The sequence below is a fragment of the Hibiscus syriacus genome, unplaced genomic scaffold (assembly GCF_006381635.1).
Source record: "Hibiscus syriacus cultivar Baekdansim isolate YM2019G1 unplaced genomic scaffold, ASM638163v2 tig00117047_pilon, whole genome shotgun sequence".
In the NCBI taxonomy this organism is placed as follows: domain Eukaryota; kingdom Viridiplantae; phylum Streptophyta; class Magnoliopsida; order Malvales; family Malvaceae; genus Hibiscus; species Hibiscus syriacus.
This window is the reverse complement of record NW_024063537.1, coordinates 612,501-627,780: the sequence shown is the minus strand read 5'-3', so window position 1 is coordinate 627,780 and position 15,280 is coordinate 612,501. Positions and strand designations below refer to the sequence as shown.

Sequence of the window (15,280 nt, the reverse complement as noted above, 5' to 3'; positions counted from 1 at the left end):
ATGCTCCAGTTTTCTTACCACAAGCAGTGCATGGCCCTTCCCAGTTGAACATCCGAGGCAACAATGTTTCCCCCGTCCACGCCATTTATAGGCAAAGTCATTGCCGATATGTGATGGGATCATAAATTATACTTGAAAATGCAGTTTGCATTAAGGATGAGTTCTACAGATATAAACTAATTTATATATCCCTAATATATACAAAAACAAGAATTCAGAAAAACTTTTGAAAAACATGCAACAAAGCATTACAAATAATAACAATACAAAGATCTGCCCGAAGACCACCATTATTATCGTTTTAGGGTTTAGGGACAACTATAGTTCTGACAAATCAGAAGGACAAATACATTGCCAGTGAACAATGTATTCACATCCAATTTCCACACACTCGAGAGCCAAATATTCACAAGGAGCATCACAACGCGAGCATTACGGATAATGGTACATTTTCTTCACAAATCTGAGAGGGTGTGGATGCTGTCTTCCTTTGTAGATTTTTCCAGATTTGATGGATGAACATTTTCCTCTTCCGCTAACACAACAGGGATGAACAGAAGTGTCACAACTTGTGCAGTAATAGAACCGATGGTTTGGGTTTCGATCTCCTTCGCAAATGTCACAAAAATGACTTTCTGAGTAAGTGTTGTCATCTTGATATGTAAGGACCAAAAGATGTTCATCACATTTGTATCAAGCTTTGCCTGGTAGTCTAATACACTCAAAACAAGAAGTAAATTTGCAAATCTTGCATGTGTATGCCCCAGCCATTTCCCGACTACAACGAGTGCACAAGCCATTAAAAGAGTATAAATAACAGAGGGGATGTTCATGTCCTTTCCATGTCAGAGTAAGAGGAGTTGGACATTGGAGGCACAAATGGTCCCCACATTCATGGCATTCATAGCCGAAGCCATTGCAGACGCTGCCACAGTATGAACATTTGAAGATGTTATCTGAGCGGTCCTTCGCAGATATGAAACCAAAAATGCTTCTTCTTAGCAAATTCAACACTTTTCTTGTGAAGAAAAAAATTACAATCTGAACAATGGTAAATGAATCCAAAATGAGTGGTGTGCACCCATCACAAAGCTCATCGTCTTCTGGGATCTTGTCACTTAACATTAAGTTATGTTCATGACTGAAATGCTTGATCTCAATGGCTTCTTCATCTTGGTTTCTTTCAATGACAATATAAGAATCTTCGGATAATATTCGATTCTCATAAAACTTTTCAACAGACAATTACGAAGTACTATCCTTCCATCGTAGCACAATTCGCTTGAACAATAATAATTCCCGTGCTTCGTATTCACCTCATCAAGGCAAACCACACAATCCCAATTCTTTGGCTCAGAGCTCTCTCTTATAATGAAATAGGAGTGAAAAAGAGGGTGTTCATGCCAAACGGATTTTATGATGGATGGCAATGAAATGCATTCCTTATGGACCAAAAGGTTGCAATTTGAGCACATGTAGGGAACAGAGTTCCCGTAGACACCGCATGCATCAGAGCTGAAGGACATTTGTCTTAGAAAATTTGTGAAAGGGTGTTGATGACCTTTACAAAGTGATGGCAGACATGCTACGTGAATGGAGATATTACAAAGTGAACAACAATAGCTAAGTCCCCCTATATCAGTTTTAGGGCAAGCAATGCAAGGGAGTTTTTCAACAGCGAACTGTAGAGTAAGAAGATGGTTGCGGTCAAGTGGATGATCGATTTCAAAAGACAGTTAAACGCATTTCTTATGCAGACTAAATCCGCCATCCAAAGAGTAATAAGCAGAATCAGATCAGGGTTCCCAACAACAACAGCACTTACAGCTTTCTAGTTCTTTGTTACTATTTTCGGTGGAAGAAGATGGATCTTTGTTGGCAATAGCTTGAACATCTCACCTGGTTCACCGCAAAAATTGCAAATAAAGCTTCCCTTGTATTCTGCTGGTAGATCTGGCTAAAGACAGAGGGTGATCATGATGAAAAGGGTGATTAATTTGTGAGGGTGCCTCAGCGCATTGTTTATGTAGGTAAAACCCGCACTCGGCGCAGCTAAAGCTTGGGCCCAACATCATTTCACCGCACCTTGTGCAGCCAGCCGATTCACTCCGGTTGGTCTGCCCTTCATCGTACACCAGCGGGTGTTGATGTCCAAAATGTTGAGACTCCATTTCCGAGCTTGATTGTGGTCTGAATGGAAGAAGATTACAAGTGGAGGAGGAGAGGCATAGGCTGGTTTTTGTATTCAGTGGAGGTATGAAGGTCAACCCTCATGCATTGAAATTGAAAGATCAACCACTGCATGAAGGTCACATCTTAAATTGCCTGCTGGGGTAATGCATGATGTTGCAACATATGCAAGTTGCCAATTGTTCATTTGATTTTCTCATCTTCTTCGTGTTTAGCTAGCGTGTAGTTTTGTCTGCTTTTGAATGCATTCACTCCGCCCATCCCTTTCTCTCTCTTTCTTCTGCATCACCCATGACATAATATGAGAGTTTCGATTTCTCTGCAATTTTTCATTCAGTATATCTCACAAATCTGAGGGGGCGTGGATGCTCTCCTCTGTATATTTTTTTCCAGATTTGATGGATGACTATATTCCTCTTCCGCTAACACAACAGGGATGAACAGAAGTGTCACAAATTGTGCAGTAATAGAACCGATGGTTTGGGTTTCGATCACCTTCGCAAATATCACAAAAATGACTTTCCCAGTAAGTGTTGTCATCTTGATATGTAAGGACCAAAAGATGTTCGTCACATTTGTCTCGAGCTTTGCCTCAAAACATGAAGTAAATTTGCAAATCTTGCATGTGTATAGCCCACTCATTTCCTAACTCATCATTCTCTAGGATCTTATCACCTAACATTAAGTTATGTTCATGACTGAAATGCTTGATCTTAATGGCTTCTTCATCTTGGTTTCTTTCAATGACAATATAAGAACCTTCGGATGATATTCGGTTCTCATAGAGCTTTTCAACCGACTCTATTACTGAATATAGATCTTCCTCCATCGCAGCACAATTCACGTGAACAGTAAAATGACGCTCTGAACAATGATAACTCCCATACTTGGTATTCACCTCATCAAGGCAAACTACACAATCCCAATTCTTTGAGTCGGAGTCATCTCTTCTAATGAAATAGGAGTGAAGAAGAGGGTGTTCGTGCCCAACGAATTTGACGATGGCTGGCAATGAAATGCATTTCTGATGGACCAAAAGTTTGCAATTTGAGCACATGTAGGGAACTGAGTTCCCCTGGACACCGCGTGCATCACAAGTGAAGGGCATCTGTCTTAGAAAAAGTGTGAAGGGGCGTTGATGACCTTTACCTTCTATAACAGATGTCGGTGAGAGACATGTTACGTGAATGCTGAATTTACAAAGTGAACGACAGTAAGTCCATAAGGAAGAATGGCACAGCATATCACGCAAGGGAGTTTTACATCACTGAACTGTAGAGTAAGAAGATGGTTGCGGTCAAGTGGATGATCGATTTCAAAAGGTAGTTCAACACATTTCTTATGCAGATTAAATCCATCGTCCAAATTGCCCGAAATATAAAATTACATAGATAAAATACTTAAACATTTTGACTTAGCAAAAAAAATGATATTAAATATTAACAAACGTATAATGTAAGATGCATCTCTATATAATAATTGAAGATTGACTACAAGAATATGTCATTAAACAATAGTTAATATTAGAATATTAAAATATGAATGTAAAATGTATAAATATAATGTTTTAGAAATAATGTGATTTTTTAGAAACAAATCACGTCCGCAACCATGACACCGCAACCCGCAGTTTAATACTATTATTTCACCGCACCTTGAGCAGCGATCAGCATCACTCCGGTTGGTCCGCTCTTCATCAAACACCAGCGGATGTTGATGTCCAAAAATGTTGGGACTCCATTTCTCCTTTCTCTGAGCTTGATTCAACGTCTGAAAGGAAGAAGATTACAAGTGAAGGAGGAGAGGCATAGGCTGGTTTTTGTAAGTTGTAACTCAGTCGAGTTATGAAGATCCACTCTCATGCACTGAAATCGACAAATCATCACATGAAGATCACATTCAGATATGAACTTAATAGCTTCTTCTTCATCATCACCTTCACCAGAGACAAGTTTTGACTTCAGATTCTCAACATCAAAAGTCTCACCTGATCCAGCCAGACCATGTACTAAATCAGGCAAGGATTGGTGGTTTGATGAATTGACAAATTTAAGTCCAAAGATCATTGAGAAAATCATTAGGAATTTGGGTGCTTATGGGGACCAAAACAACAGCTTTACAGTGGCCTGGCTGACACAGCTGTTCATGGGGTTATTTTAGTGGGGAAAACCAAATTTTCTTGCAGGAAACTTTTCTGGGTTTTGAGACTTTTTTCTGGTTTCAACCTCAGCAAAGACTATAGAACTGGTTTGGAGAGATTGATTGGTGAGAATCTTGATGAAGCAACTGTTGATGACTTGTTGGTATCAGGACATAACAGGGGTGTTTATGATGTCAACCTTGTAATAAGATTGATTAGAGTGTTTGTCAATGGTGAAGAGGTGGATTCACAGAAGATAAAGAAGCTTGGAAGATTGATAGATAAGTACTTAAGAGAAATATCTCCAGACCAGAACCTCAACATCTCTAAGTTCCTTGCAGTTGCTGAGAGTTTACCAGATTCTTCAAGAGATTGCTTTGATGGAGTCTATAGAGCCATTGATTTCTATCTCCAGGTCACCATTTCAACATCTCTAATTTCCTTTGATTTATGTTAAATTGCTAATCAACTAAACTGGTCATTGCAGTCCCATCCAACACTTTCCTTTGAGGACAGATCAAAGCTATGCAGATGTCTAAACTATGAAAAGCTCTCATTTGAAGCAAGCAAAGAGCTTGCCAAAAATCCCAGAATCCCACCAAATGTTTCAGTCCAAGCACTCATTTCACAGCAGTCTAAAGTGCCCCAGAATGGATTTTTATATCAGAGAACTCCCAATGGCAGCCATGGCAAGAACTCACATGGCCATATGGTGTTGTTCAATGACAATGGCATGGATTCATCAGCATCATCATCAGAGTGCTTTTCAGAAGGGACTGAAGATATGAAACTCAATTTGCAGAAGATGCAATGAAGAGTGGAGTTGGAGAAAGCATGGATACTGCCCTATATATATCAACCAAGTAATCTCGGTGATAAATGAATTGTTTATTTCTTGAGGTTTCGGGTTAGAGCACAATGAATGTCACGAGTGTAAGTGTTCAATGTCAAATAGGTTAAAAACTATCTCTGAACATATATTGTCTTATACTTACCCGAGATTAATCAAATATATATATAATTAAAAGGAAAAAAGGAGATGGTGGGAGGAAAAGGCCAAGAGTGTAAGGTGTGTATTCCAAACCGACTTGGATGTGTCATTGTATTTGCCAACCAAGAAGTTCATGTGATTAAATATAATAATCCATCTGGATTATATCTGCTGCTCCCGTGATTGTCTTTAGTAATTTAAACTAATTATTCAAGTCTATCATATTATATAGTATTAATTAATATTATCAATTATTAATAGATTTGTTCATCTGTCAAATGATTTCAGTGGTTAAAGAGAAGGTTATTCTCTTTGGAGGTTTTGGGTTTGAACAACTGTATCTGCAGAGTGTGTGCATTGTCAATAGGTTAAGAAAGTTCTGAACAAATACTACTTTATAATCGCAACAGATTATTCAAAAAAAATGATTTATTAGAATAAACTACTAAGCTTATTTTAGGTTTATATAATAAATAAATACCTAAAGTATATCATCTTTTTCATTTTAGTATCTAAAGTATTTTTTGGTCAACATAAACACCTAAAGTTATTTTTTGGTCAAAATAAGTACCTAAATTATTTTTTTGTTAAAATAGGTACATAAAGTATTCAGTTGTTTTCATCTAAGTGCCTAAAGTATTCTTTAATTAATGACACGTGTCAACTTTTCTAGAACTTAGATGAAAAAGATTGAATAGTTTAGGTATCTATTTTGACCAAAAAATAACTTTAGGTGCTTATGTTGATCAAAAAATACTTTAGGTACTAAAATGAAAAAGATAATATAGTTAGGTACTTATTTGTGACATAAATCTTTATTTTAATAGTTTAGAGAAATTACAATGTGATTTTGGCTTAGAAATTTTCTTAATCATTAACAACACACGTATTCTGTAGATTCAATTGTTCAGAATCAAGAACTTTAGTAATAACATCACTCTATTTCTCATCAAGTTTTTAAATAAGATCAAGTAGTAGATTTTTGATTTTCTTTTAAATGAAATGAGGAGTTGGAATCACACTGTTATTTTATTCCATTATTCTTTGTATTCATATGCTTTGGGTTTGTAGGACCACTTCACCTAAAGAACACCACCTGCACCTTCTTTTTCCAATATTAAACAACAACATTTTGCTTGTGTAAAGTGGTTTGGTTGTTTTAATAATCGGCTCAACTGCCAACAGAAGTGATTAATTCTCTCGTCGTTCAAATTTTCCGGAAAATAAACAAACGATCACGAACAGTATTAAACGCAAGCTGGTCGTATAATACATGTATTCCGTAGTTCCTTTTTGGCTAAGCAGTGTGTCTTACACGATACTGGGAGTGAAATACCCGACTTTTCCCGGATGAATAAACGACATTCAAATACAACAATAGCATAGTAAAAAGATACAAAAGAGAAGCAAACTGCATATCTATGGTAGCCGGCCGAGTTCCCTATTCCTCTTGGTATTTTGAGGGTTCTTTTTGATGACTTGAGTAAAAAGGTAATTACATCTACGACTATGAGCTACTGTTCAGAATCGGTTGCGAAGGACATCTATCTTCTTCCACGGTGGATTGAGGGTTGGTCATCTTACAAAGAGATCGATACTGTAGACGAACATTCTCACCTGTTCCGATGATCTTAAGCATATACCTGCAAGAATTTCATGAAAACCATGGGAACTTTCACCACTAAAATCTAAAGCCCCTATCCTCTCTCAGATGTGCTAACATGTATAATTTGGTTCTTTTTCTTTATTTTGCGGCGGCGCCCCGAGGGGGGGGGGGGAGGAACAAAAGTTCACTTGATATAAATGAAATGAATGCATTGCGAGAGAGACATTCTTCCTACAATAGATGAAAATGAAGGAAATAAAATTTTAAATATCGTATACATTCTCCCTACTTGAGGTTCTGAAAACAATGGTAATGCATGTCAACCATAGAACATTATGATGCTACTAATTGAGGGATTAGCTTATTTTTAATTTTATTGCCATTGTTGTATCTAAGAGGCTTGATTTTAACAAGTCTAGAGTTACATTTGGTTTTCTACGTTTACATTAGGATTTAGCATCTTAATTTTTTATTTTTCCTTATCTAATTAGGTTGTGTGCGTCGGAAACAGTAAGATCTCGGAACAATCCAACTCACCAGCCATTGAGACATTGGGATGTAATAATGGCTTCCTTTCCAACAAACTTTTCTGGTGTTCTCCTGTTTCCCTATACAATCAGTATATACTCCGTGTCAAATTTCAATCCAACTTTTAAGGTGGGAAAACCATAATCAATAGTTGGCAATAAAGAGATGGCAAAATGTACACCTTAATTAACACATTCTCATTCACCGAAAATGGATATTGCACACCCCTATGCAACCCGTCGTCAGCACCAAAATCTCCATTCTCCTACAGAGAAGCATTTGACAAGCATCAAATATGAAGTTGAAAACAACTCTATCGCGATTTACATTTGGAAAGTTTGATTCTAAAAGCATTTGGAATAACCAGATTTCAAGAAGCAACATTTAGTAAATTCTAGCAATATTTATGGCCATACGGAAACTCATGTATATATCTATCCCTTCCCATTAGCATTTGCAAACGAGCCGAGAGTTTATGCATGCCGAACAGAAGTTTGAAAGAACAGTGTCAAGAAATATGGAGAGTATACCCTGCTTGATCTCTTTGATAAATCAATTTGGTCACCCATTTCCTTTCGTCGTTTACGGAGAGCTGCATTATGGAATAGCCTTCGATTATCCTCTTGCTTCACAGCTGCGGCAGCAGCTCTTAGAGCTGAGCGACAAATGGAATAAAAATGGTTCAAGAGGGGGAAGAAAAGGATGGCGAAAATATTTGAATCTATCAGATCATACCAATATTAGGGATCAATGATCCAGAGTCGATGTCTGCACTGCAAAGCGTACATCTCGACTGTGATGCAAACAACAATTGTGGTTATGGTTCTTGTCTCTTCCCATCTAAAGGTAATAAATCCATTGTAAACAGTAAACAAAAGAAAACAACAGTAAAATGATAGATGAACGATAACAAAAAAAAAACAACCTCTATATGCCACAAAATGACATTTCCTTTCCTTCAAATTAGCAGACCTCTTGGCATGCCAGATTTATATTTTAACTCCTTTAATATTTATATGAGTTTGCAGATTGCCTGATTAGAATTTGACACCATTTTTTGCAATAAAATTAACCCCACTTTAACTAGACTTGAGTAGACTTTGAAGGTGATTCAAAAATGCATAAGGTGATCAAAATATTTTTATATTACCCACAGATTAAATGAAGGTGCACCTCCAAGTTTGAGAAAACCAAAATTTATGTATCTAACTTGCATCTTAAGAATTCTTTCCATAAAAAACACAGCAGCTTTCGACAAGTTGAAAATCTTTTGTCCTAAAATGGTTTTAGTTTTTTCCTCAAAAAAATGAATTGCAACTGCCTCCTAGCATGTCTAGAGAGTTGAAAGACTAGTTAAATTTCAAATTAATAGGTGTGGCCTTTGTCTACCTCTCATTTGCTCTCTTTTCGAAGGACAAGAAGAGCTGTTATAGTGTTGGCCACAGAGCAAGCTCTCAGAAAAGAGAGACGCTGGTGTTACTCTTTTATCAAATAATCTATTGAACATCTATTTATTTAGCAACTCACCCTGCATTTAAACAATGATTCACCTCTAAATCCCAAGAAAGATGAGAACAGTCATTTTAATGCAGAACCCATGCAGCCTGAAAACCAAGTAGCGTTTCCATTTTTCTTAATTGCAATATTTTGCTTACCATATCAAGGACCCTCCTCAGCATGAGACCACCAAATGAATGTCCACAAGAAACAACCATAGCATCTTCAAGGAATGCACCACTAAGCATCAAGGCAAAACCAACAAAATAAATCAGCAGAAAAATGGTACATGTGTAAAGAGAAATGTATTTCTATATCCATGGTACATGTTAGTTTCTTACTAGTTTTATGCAAATACCTCAGATCATTGTATTTCAGAAAAGCTTAAGTTAAAACAGATAGCACATCCTAGGAAAGGTGGATGCAGTGCTAATTAAGCACAAAATGAGAAAAGCAATTTCAGGTCTATCATACATGAGGGAGAATAGCCTGGAAAAGTCCTATAAAAAGATTTGAGTTACTGGAAGATGCTGCGTTTCAAAGGTGTAGGGAAAGACTACGGAAAACAGGGGTTGGGACTTTCAACAATGACTAAGTTATGGCGATTCACTCACAAGTCACAATATGATTCTAAGCAATTTTATTTATACTAAGACATGCTAGGGATGCATTTCAATCAAAACTCAAAAAGAGGTAACAAAATAGCTTAACCAAAGGAAATGGAAAAAGGAGAGTGAAACTGAGACAACTTACGACAAGGGGTCTGAGAGAACACTTCTTAAAGAAGGCTGCTTATTCAAATTGTTTCGAGCTCCCTGGGAATCCACAATTCATGATAAGGTTTTCTAACAAGAATTGCAGTTAAAATAAGAAAATCAAAATGCAATATGCAAGCAACAAAAATAAAGTAGGTTCGTTAAAAAAGGGGAAATGATGTTCGACAAGTAAAATGTTTCCAAAAAACTAGGGATCAAATAAAAAATGTTAACAATATTCACTTTCAAATTTTCAATCAACCACCAGGTCCACATGTGTTGAAACTTTTCACAATAAAAAGTAAACAAAGTCAGATATTGATTTCCTAAGTAAGAAGAGAAGCAACTCAGCATGGTACAGCATAATTTTATACACAAAATCAGCTTTCAAATTCTCCAAAGGACTATTTCAACACCTTAAAATCAGTTAAAACAATAAAAATACTTATATGTGATACATCACTTGTTTTTTTCCTATATTCTACTTTTGCACTAGATAATCATTGCATGAAATGCAACAAGTCAGCACTTACACATATATTATCAGAACGACTGCACCCTACATCTACTTCTGCAGAGAGTTCATCCATGAACTGGCTAACGGATATTGGTACACAGCTTTGTGGAATTACATGACCAGCGGCTGCAACTGGAGAGCAATCCAATATAGCATTGCCCTGTGGCATAAGCCTAAATGCAAGTGATGTCCTGATAACAATTGCTAAAAAGGGTTACTCACTTGAGTCAAGAAGTACAATTTAAATAACTTTGCTACCACAGTAGAAGCAGCAAAGCATGAACAAAACATGAGTACACGACTACATGTTACCTGCCACTATTATTAATGACTGACATGTACTCAGGAGCAGCTCTATAGGAGGCAGCAGGACGAAGACCAGCAGTGGCATGGCTAAGTGCCTTGCCAGTAATAAGTAAAATATCCCCAGGAGCTAATCCAGCATCTGCTAGGTACCAACGACCGTTGGGGTCACAAACCTAAGGCAGAAAATATTTAACAGATATGCCCCAAGAGGATCATATAATCAAACACCCCAAAAAAATCATGCATACATGTGCATGGAAGTATATCTTCCCTACTTCTACATGTGTGTATTTTTTATGCAAGAAGATATTTAAGCAAAATATCAGATTCAGAAAAAAAAAATACTTGATTACGAAAGTCCCTATGTCAAAGAACCATTTTTTCTTCTGCCAAGAGAGAAAAATAAAGACCTGTAGACCAGCACCATCTGAAGAAATCAATGTCAATAACCCCTTCTCAACTTCAGCAGTTGTTCCCGGCTTCCCTCCTCCAAGAGCCCCCTTTCCATTTTGCAAAGTCATGTGAGAGTATGTTGCAACAAGCACTGATGAAGACACCTCATTAGCAGGTAATGGAGTATCGTCAAGTAGATGATTGAACACGCTGTATAAGTATGATACATAATTTGCATTTCAGTATCAAAACCAATGCCTTAGGCAGAAAGTAAAATTAAGCAAATTAATGAATATAATAATTCACCATCAACATCACCATCCTTACTTGCTTTGTAAACGCAGGTGCCTTGCTATTGCAGATAAAGCAACACGAGCTGCCTTCCCCATGCACCTAAATATATCAGTCATGCATGGTGGAGACGAGTCACAATCTTCCAAAGCTCTACCAGAAGAAGCCAATGATTTGTTACTAATTTGGCCAAAAAGTAATTATATATAAACTATTGCGTAAAACCCAGATATTTTTGAGATAGTGACGGCAATTAAGAGATTATAACTTACAAGCTTCTTCGTATGGAAAAAGGGCACAACTACTGTGTCAAAATATATTTAAGTGAAAAGGTCCACAACAAAACTACTTCTAGTTATGACTAAAAATGCTTCAAAATTGCATAGCAACTAGGAAAGACATAGAAGATTAACCTAAAGAAGTTTTTTTTCCCAATCAATTTGTGTTCTTCATACAGTATTCTTGGTTTTCAAAGATTTTGATAAGCAATTTGACTCATGGTGAATTCTGTTTCAATAATTAACGAGCTTTAGCAATAAGCTCAATTAACCGACTTGAAGAATTATTGTTATACGGAGCAAAGAGACAAACTTTAGCTAGCTTAAACACTGAAAGTAAATTTGAACAGAAAAAGCAATATTTTTTTTCCAATAGAGCAGGGAGAAGAAAACACACATACCTTCCAGCTCTATACATATAAACCCCACGGCTTCCTTTTCCAACAGTATTTGCCCTACTCCTAAAGTAAAACGGCGCTGCTTCCAGCGCGCAACGCATCAATGCGGCATCCTCGTTCCCAAACTCAATCACCACCGCATTATGCCGCATCAAAGAACCGGAAAAAGTGTCTACGGCCCTCACATAGGAAGCAGAAGGGGCACCATCATAGGGAGAAATATCTGATAGCCTAACCCTGGCGAGTGGAAGTTGGGTGGTCCCCATGTTTATGAGAGGCTCACCGGAAGGATGCGCGGCGGAGATTGGAACAGCGACATGCTCGAGGGGCTGACGCGGGCGGAGAGGGAGAGGGGATTGCGTGGGAGTTGGCGTAGGGGATCTAAGTGAAGCGTCGGAAGCAGGTGGTGGAGGATTCGGCGGTGACGCCTGCTGTGGCTGCTGCATCATCATCACTACCATTAATCATTTCTGAAAGAGTAAAATAAAAGGGGTGAGGGTTTTAGATGAATCATTTTTTGAGCATTTTTGTGCTTTGATTGAACTGCCACTTGGCTATGGAGCTTCGTTTAAAAAGATCATCAATAAATACATAAGTTCGTACATTTTGGGGCAAAATTGTTGAATTTGAAGGTTCATATTTACTTTCATTAAAGTTGCTTTGTTTATAGATTAAGATACTTAAACTACTCATAATCAAAGATTGATATTTGATTCGAATTCGGTTAATTTTGATTCTATCATAAAAGATTATTATTTTTTTAATTCAGATGTACATCAGGTTGATCTTTTGAAAGATGATATCGAATTAAATTTAAATTTAGAGTAAAAAATACGTGTATTTCTCGAAAAATCACTGGTGATCGGTATATTTATCGATCTAACACCGGTCAGATTATATTTCTCGATCTAACACCCGTAGCAGTAAAGCGCACCCCCTGAACCGCGCTATATGCTGATTTGGCGTCACTTGGGGTATAGTGCGCCCCTTGTACCGCGCTATACGCTGACATGGGTTACACGTGTGTATAGCGCGCCCCCTGATCCGCGCTATACGCCACGTAGGGGTATAGCGCAGATCAGGGGACGCGCTATACGCCACGTAGGGGTGAATTATATAAAACGCGGTCCCTGGTCCGCGCTATATCTTTTATCTGAATAATTATATATAGCGAGGTGCAGGTACCACACATTATATGATTATAAATACACTCCTCCGCCGGTTAAATTTCTCACATCTCCTCGCATCTCTCCTCTCAACTTATAAATTAATACAACAATTTCGTCAACGAGTAATAATTATGTCAATCTTCTCATATTTGATTTAGAAGTTTGTGTAATTTTTCGTTATAAGGTAATTTTGTTATAATTTTTTAATTATACTTATTGTTTATTATCATTATTTGAAAAAAAAATATTATACTAATTATTTTCAATTAATTTTTATATTTGTAAAATTGAAAAGCGGGAACATACGTCGAAATAGTTTTGCGGTGCATGTAATAATATAAAATTATATTATTTAAATTATTTACGTTGATGTGTAAAAAATTTATTATGTTATATTTTCGTTCATATATAATTTATTTAATCAGGTTTGTTTCAGTTATTTTTTTGCAGATATAATATTGCCGCACTTTTAAACTCAAAGAATGGCGCGACTTTCAGCTATTGTTTATTATGATGGTGAAATTCGAGAAGATGAAACCGGCGTTGTTTTCGTATCAAATGAGCGTGTTAAAATATCATTCAAGAGAAACATAACTCTTGAGGAGCTGATAACGAAGATTTCGAGGAAGATTCATGTTGGAAGTAGTAGAAGAATGTCGTCGTTGCAGTACAGATTTCCAACATCATTGTTGTCATTAACTTATACAGCGTTCGAACTTTCGAACAATGATGATGTTCAAATGATGGTTGAAGCTCAAAATAATTATTCAGACGCCGCTATTGAGATGTATGCACATTTTATTCAAGTGCGTATTGTTCGGGGTCAATCATTAAGCTCCCACTATGGGCTGACTGAACAAGTTGACATCCAGACTACAGTAATGTGTAATGATTTTAATGCCATAATGAGGAGACATTCATCCGCAACTCCTTACGATATGTACCGAGGTGGGTTCACGAACAATCCGTATGGCAACACCGCGTCCAGTTCAAGGGGAAGACATTCATCTGTAAATTTCTTTGACCTTAATATGGAGATGTCATCGACGCAACAATCTGTGCAGTTTCCATTTGACACGATGGTTTCAAGCTCCAGGGGGAGGCATTTGACTGCGAGCTTTTTCGATCTCAATATCGATATGCCTTCTAGTTCAAGGAGAAGACATGCAAGTAGTAGGTTCTTTGACCTAAATGTGGAGCGCATGGAGGAACCATCATCTCCACTAGAAGAATCGCTTCGTGAGCCTGGTGCGGATGGTGCTGAGACTGGACTATTCATTCACCCAGAATCATCGCAATTCAACTCCGATGATGATGATGTAGATGAAGTGATTGAGGATGGAGGTATTTATATGGAGGATTGGGGTGTGAACGGGTGGGTAATTAAAGGTATAACGCGCCCCCTGTACCGCGCTATACCCCATGTGTCAGATAACCAGGTATAGCGCGGCCCTTGATCTTCTCTATACCCCTACGTGGCATATAGCGCGGATCAGGGGTCGCGCTATACCCACGTGTAACCAATGTCAGCGTATAGCGCGGGGCAGGGGGCGCGCTTTACTGCTACGAGTGTTAGATCAGAAAATATAATTTGACCGATGTTAGATCGATAAATATACCGATCACCGGTGATTTTTCGAAAAAAAGGCCAAAAAATACTCAATTAGATAAAAAAAAACAATATAATTGATGTTTTATATATTTTTATAGATAGTTCTTGTAATATTTTCTTTCTATTTTTCAACTAGGTTCCTACTTTACCTAAGAAAAATATATATATATATATATATATATATATATCGAGGGTAGGTTTTACTCTAAAATCGAGTTAATTTTGAATTGGGTGAAATTTTTTTAACCTGAGTTAAATCAAATAACGAGTAAAATATTATACTTTGATGAATTCGAATGAGCTAAAAATATGATGATTATTTTTAAACTTTTAAAATTTATAAATTGAGTATTAAGTTTTTCAGAATTTATCGAACTGTTACATGATTACTAAACTTGAATTCATAATTTTAAAAATAACCCTCAACGTTTACCAAAATGATCATTTTAGTCTTTATTCTTTTTTAGAGCATTTTAACCCCCAATGGTAGGGCCCAAACAATATCTATGCAAAGATAACTCTAAATCTATTAACATTGAACGCTCACACTCCTAGCATTCTTAATGATTTAACCTGGTTCCTCAAGTTACAACAACATCTACTTTAACA

The 15,280-nt window shown here is 37.1% G+C and overlaps 2 protein-coding genes and 1 pseudogene across 2 annotated transcripts; 1 reads left to right on the top strand and 2 right to left on the bottom strand.

The window, feature by feature from the left end:
• Positions 1-2,782: 2,782 nt before the first annotated feature.
• On the bottom strand, positions 2,783-3,298 carry LOC120197162. The gene has a single exon (XM_039198762.1). The coding sequence runs from the start codon at positions 3,296-3,298 to the stop codon at positions 2,783-2,785; it is 516 nt and encodes a 171-aa protein (XP_039054693.1).
• A 797-nt stretch (positions 3,299-4,095) lies between these two features.
• LOC120197160 lies at positions 4,096-5,145 on the top strand (annotated as a pseudogene).
• A 1,423-nt stretch (positions 5,146-6,568) lies between these two features.
• On the bottom strand, positions 6,569-12,511 carry LOC120197126. The gene is made up of 12 exons (XM_039198738.1): positions 11,894-12,511; positions 11,251-11,367; positions 10,941-11,133; positions 10,537-10,703; positions 10,241-10,415; positions 9,706-9,767; positions 9,111-9,192; positions 8,191-8,248; positions 7,986-8,110; positions 7,637-7,720; positions 7,465-7,535; positions 6,569-6,964 (listed from the first exon to the last, which is right to left on the bottom strand). Exons 1-12 carry the CDS (start codon positions 12,349-12,351, stop codon positions 6,829-6,831), a joined length of 1,728 nt encoding a protein of 575 aa, XP_039054669.1. The 5' UTR covers positions 12,352-12,511; the 3' UTR covers positions 6,569-6,828.
• Positions 12,512-15,280: the final 2,769 nt, after the last annotated feature.

Coding starts and splice junctions, on each gene's coding strand:
- LOC120197162 (XM_039198762.1), bottom strand. CDS start 3,298: ATGCCCTTCACTTGTGATGCACGCGGTGTCCAGGGGAACTCAGTTCCC.
- LOC120197126 (XM_039198738.1), bottom strand. CDS start 12,351: ATGGTAGTGATGATGATGCAGCAGCCACAGCAGGCGTCACCGCCGAAT. Junction 9,768..10,240: donor GTCGTTCTGATAATATATGT/GTAAGTGCTGAC, acceptor GTGGATTCCCAG/GGAGCTCGAAACAATTTGAA. Junction 7,721..7,985: donor TATCAAAGAGATCAAGCAGG/GTATACTCTCCA, acceptor GCTTCTCTGTAG/GAGAATGGAGATTTTGGTGC.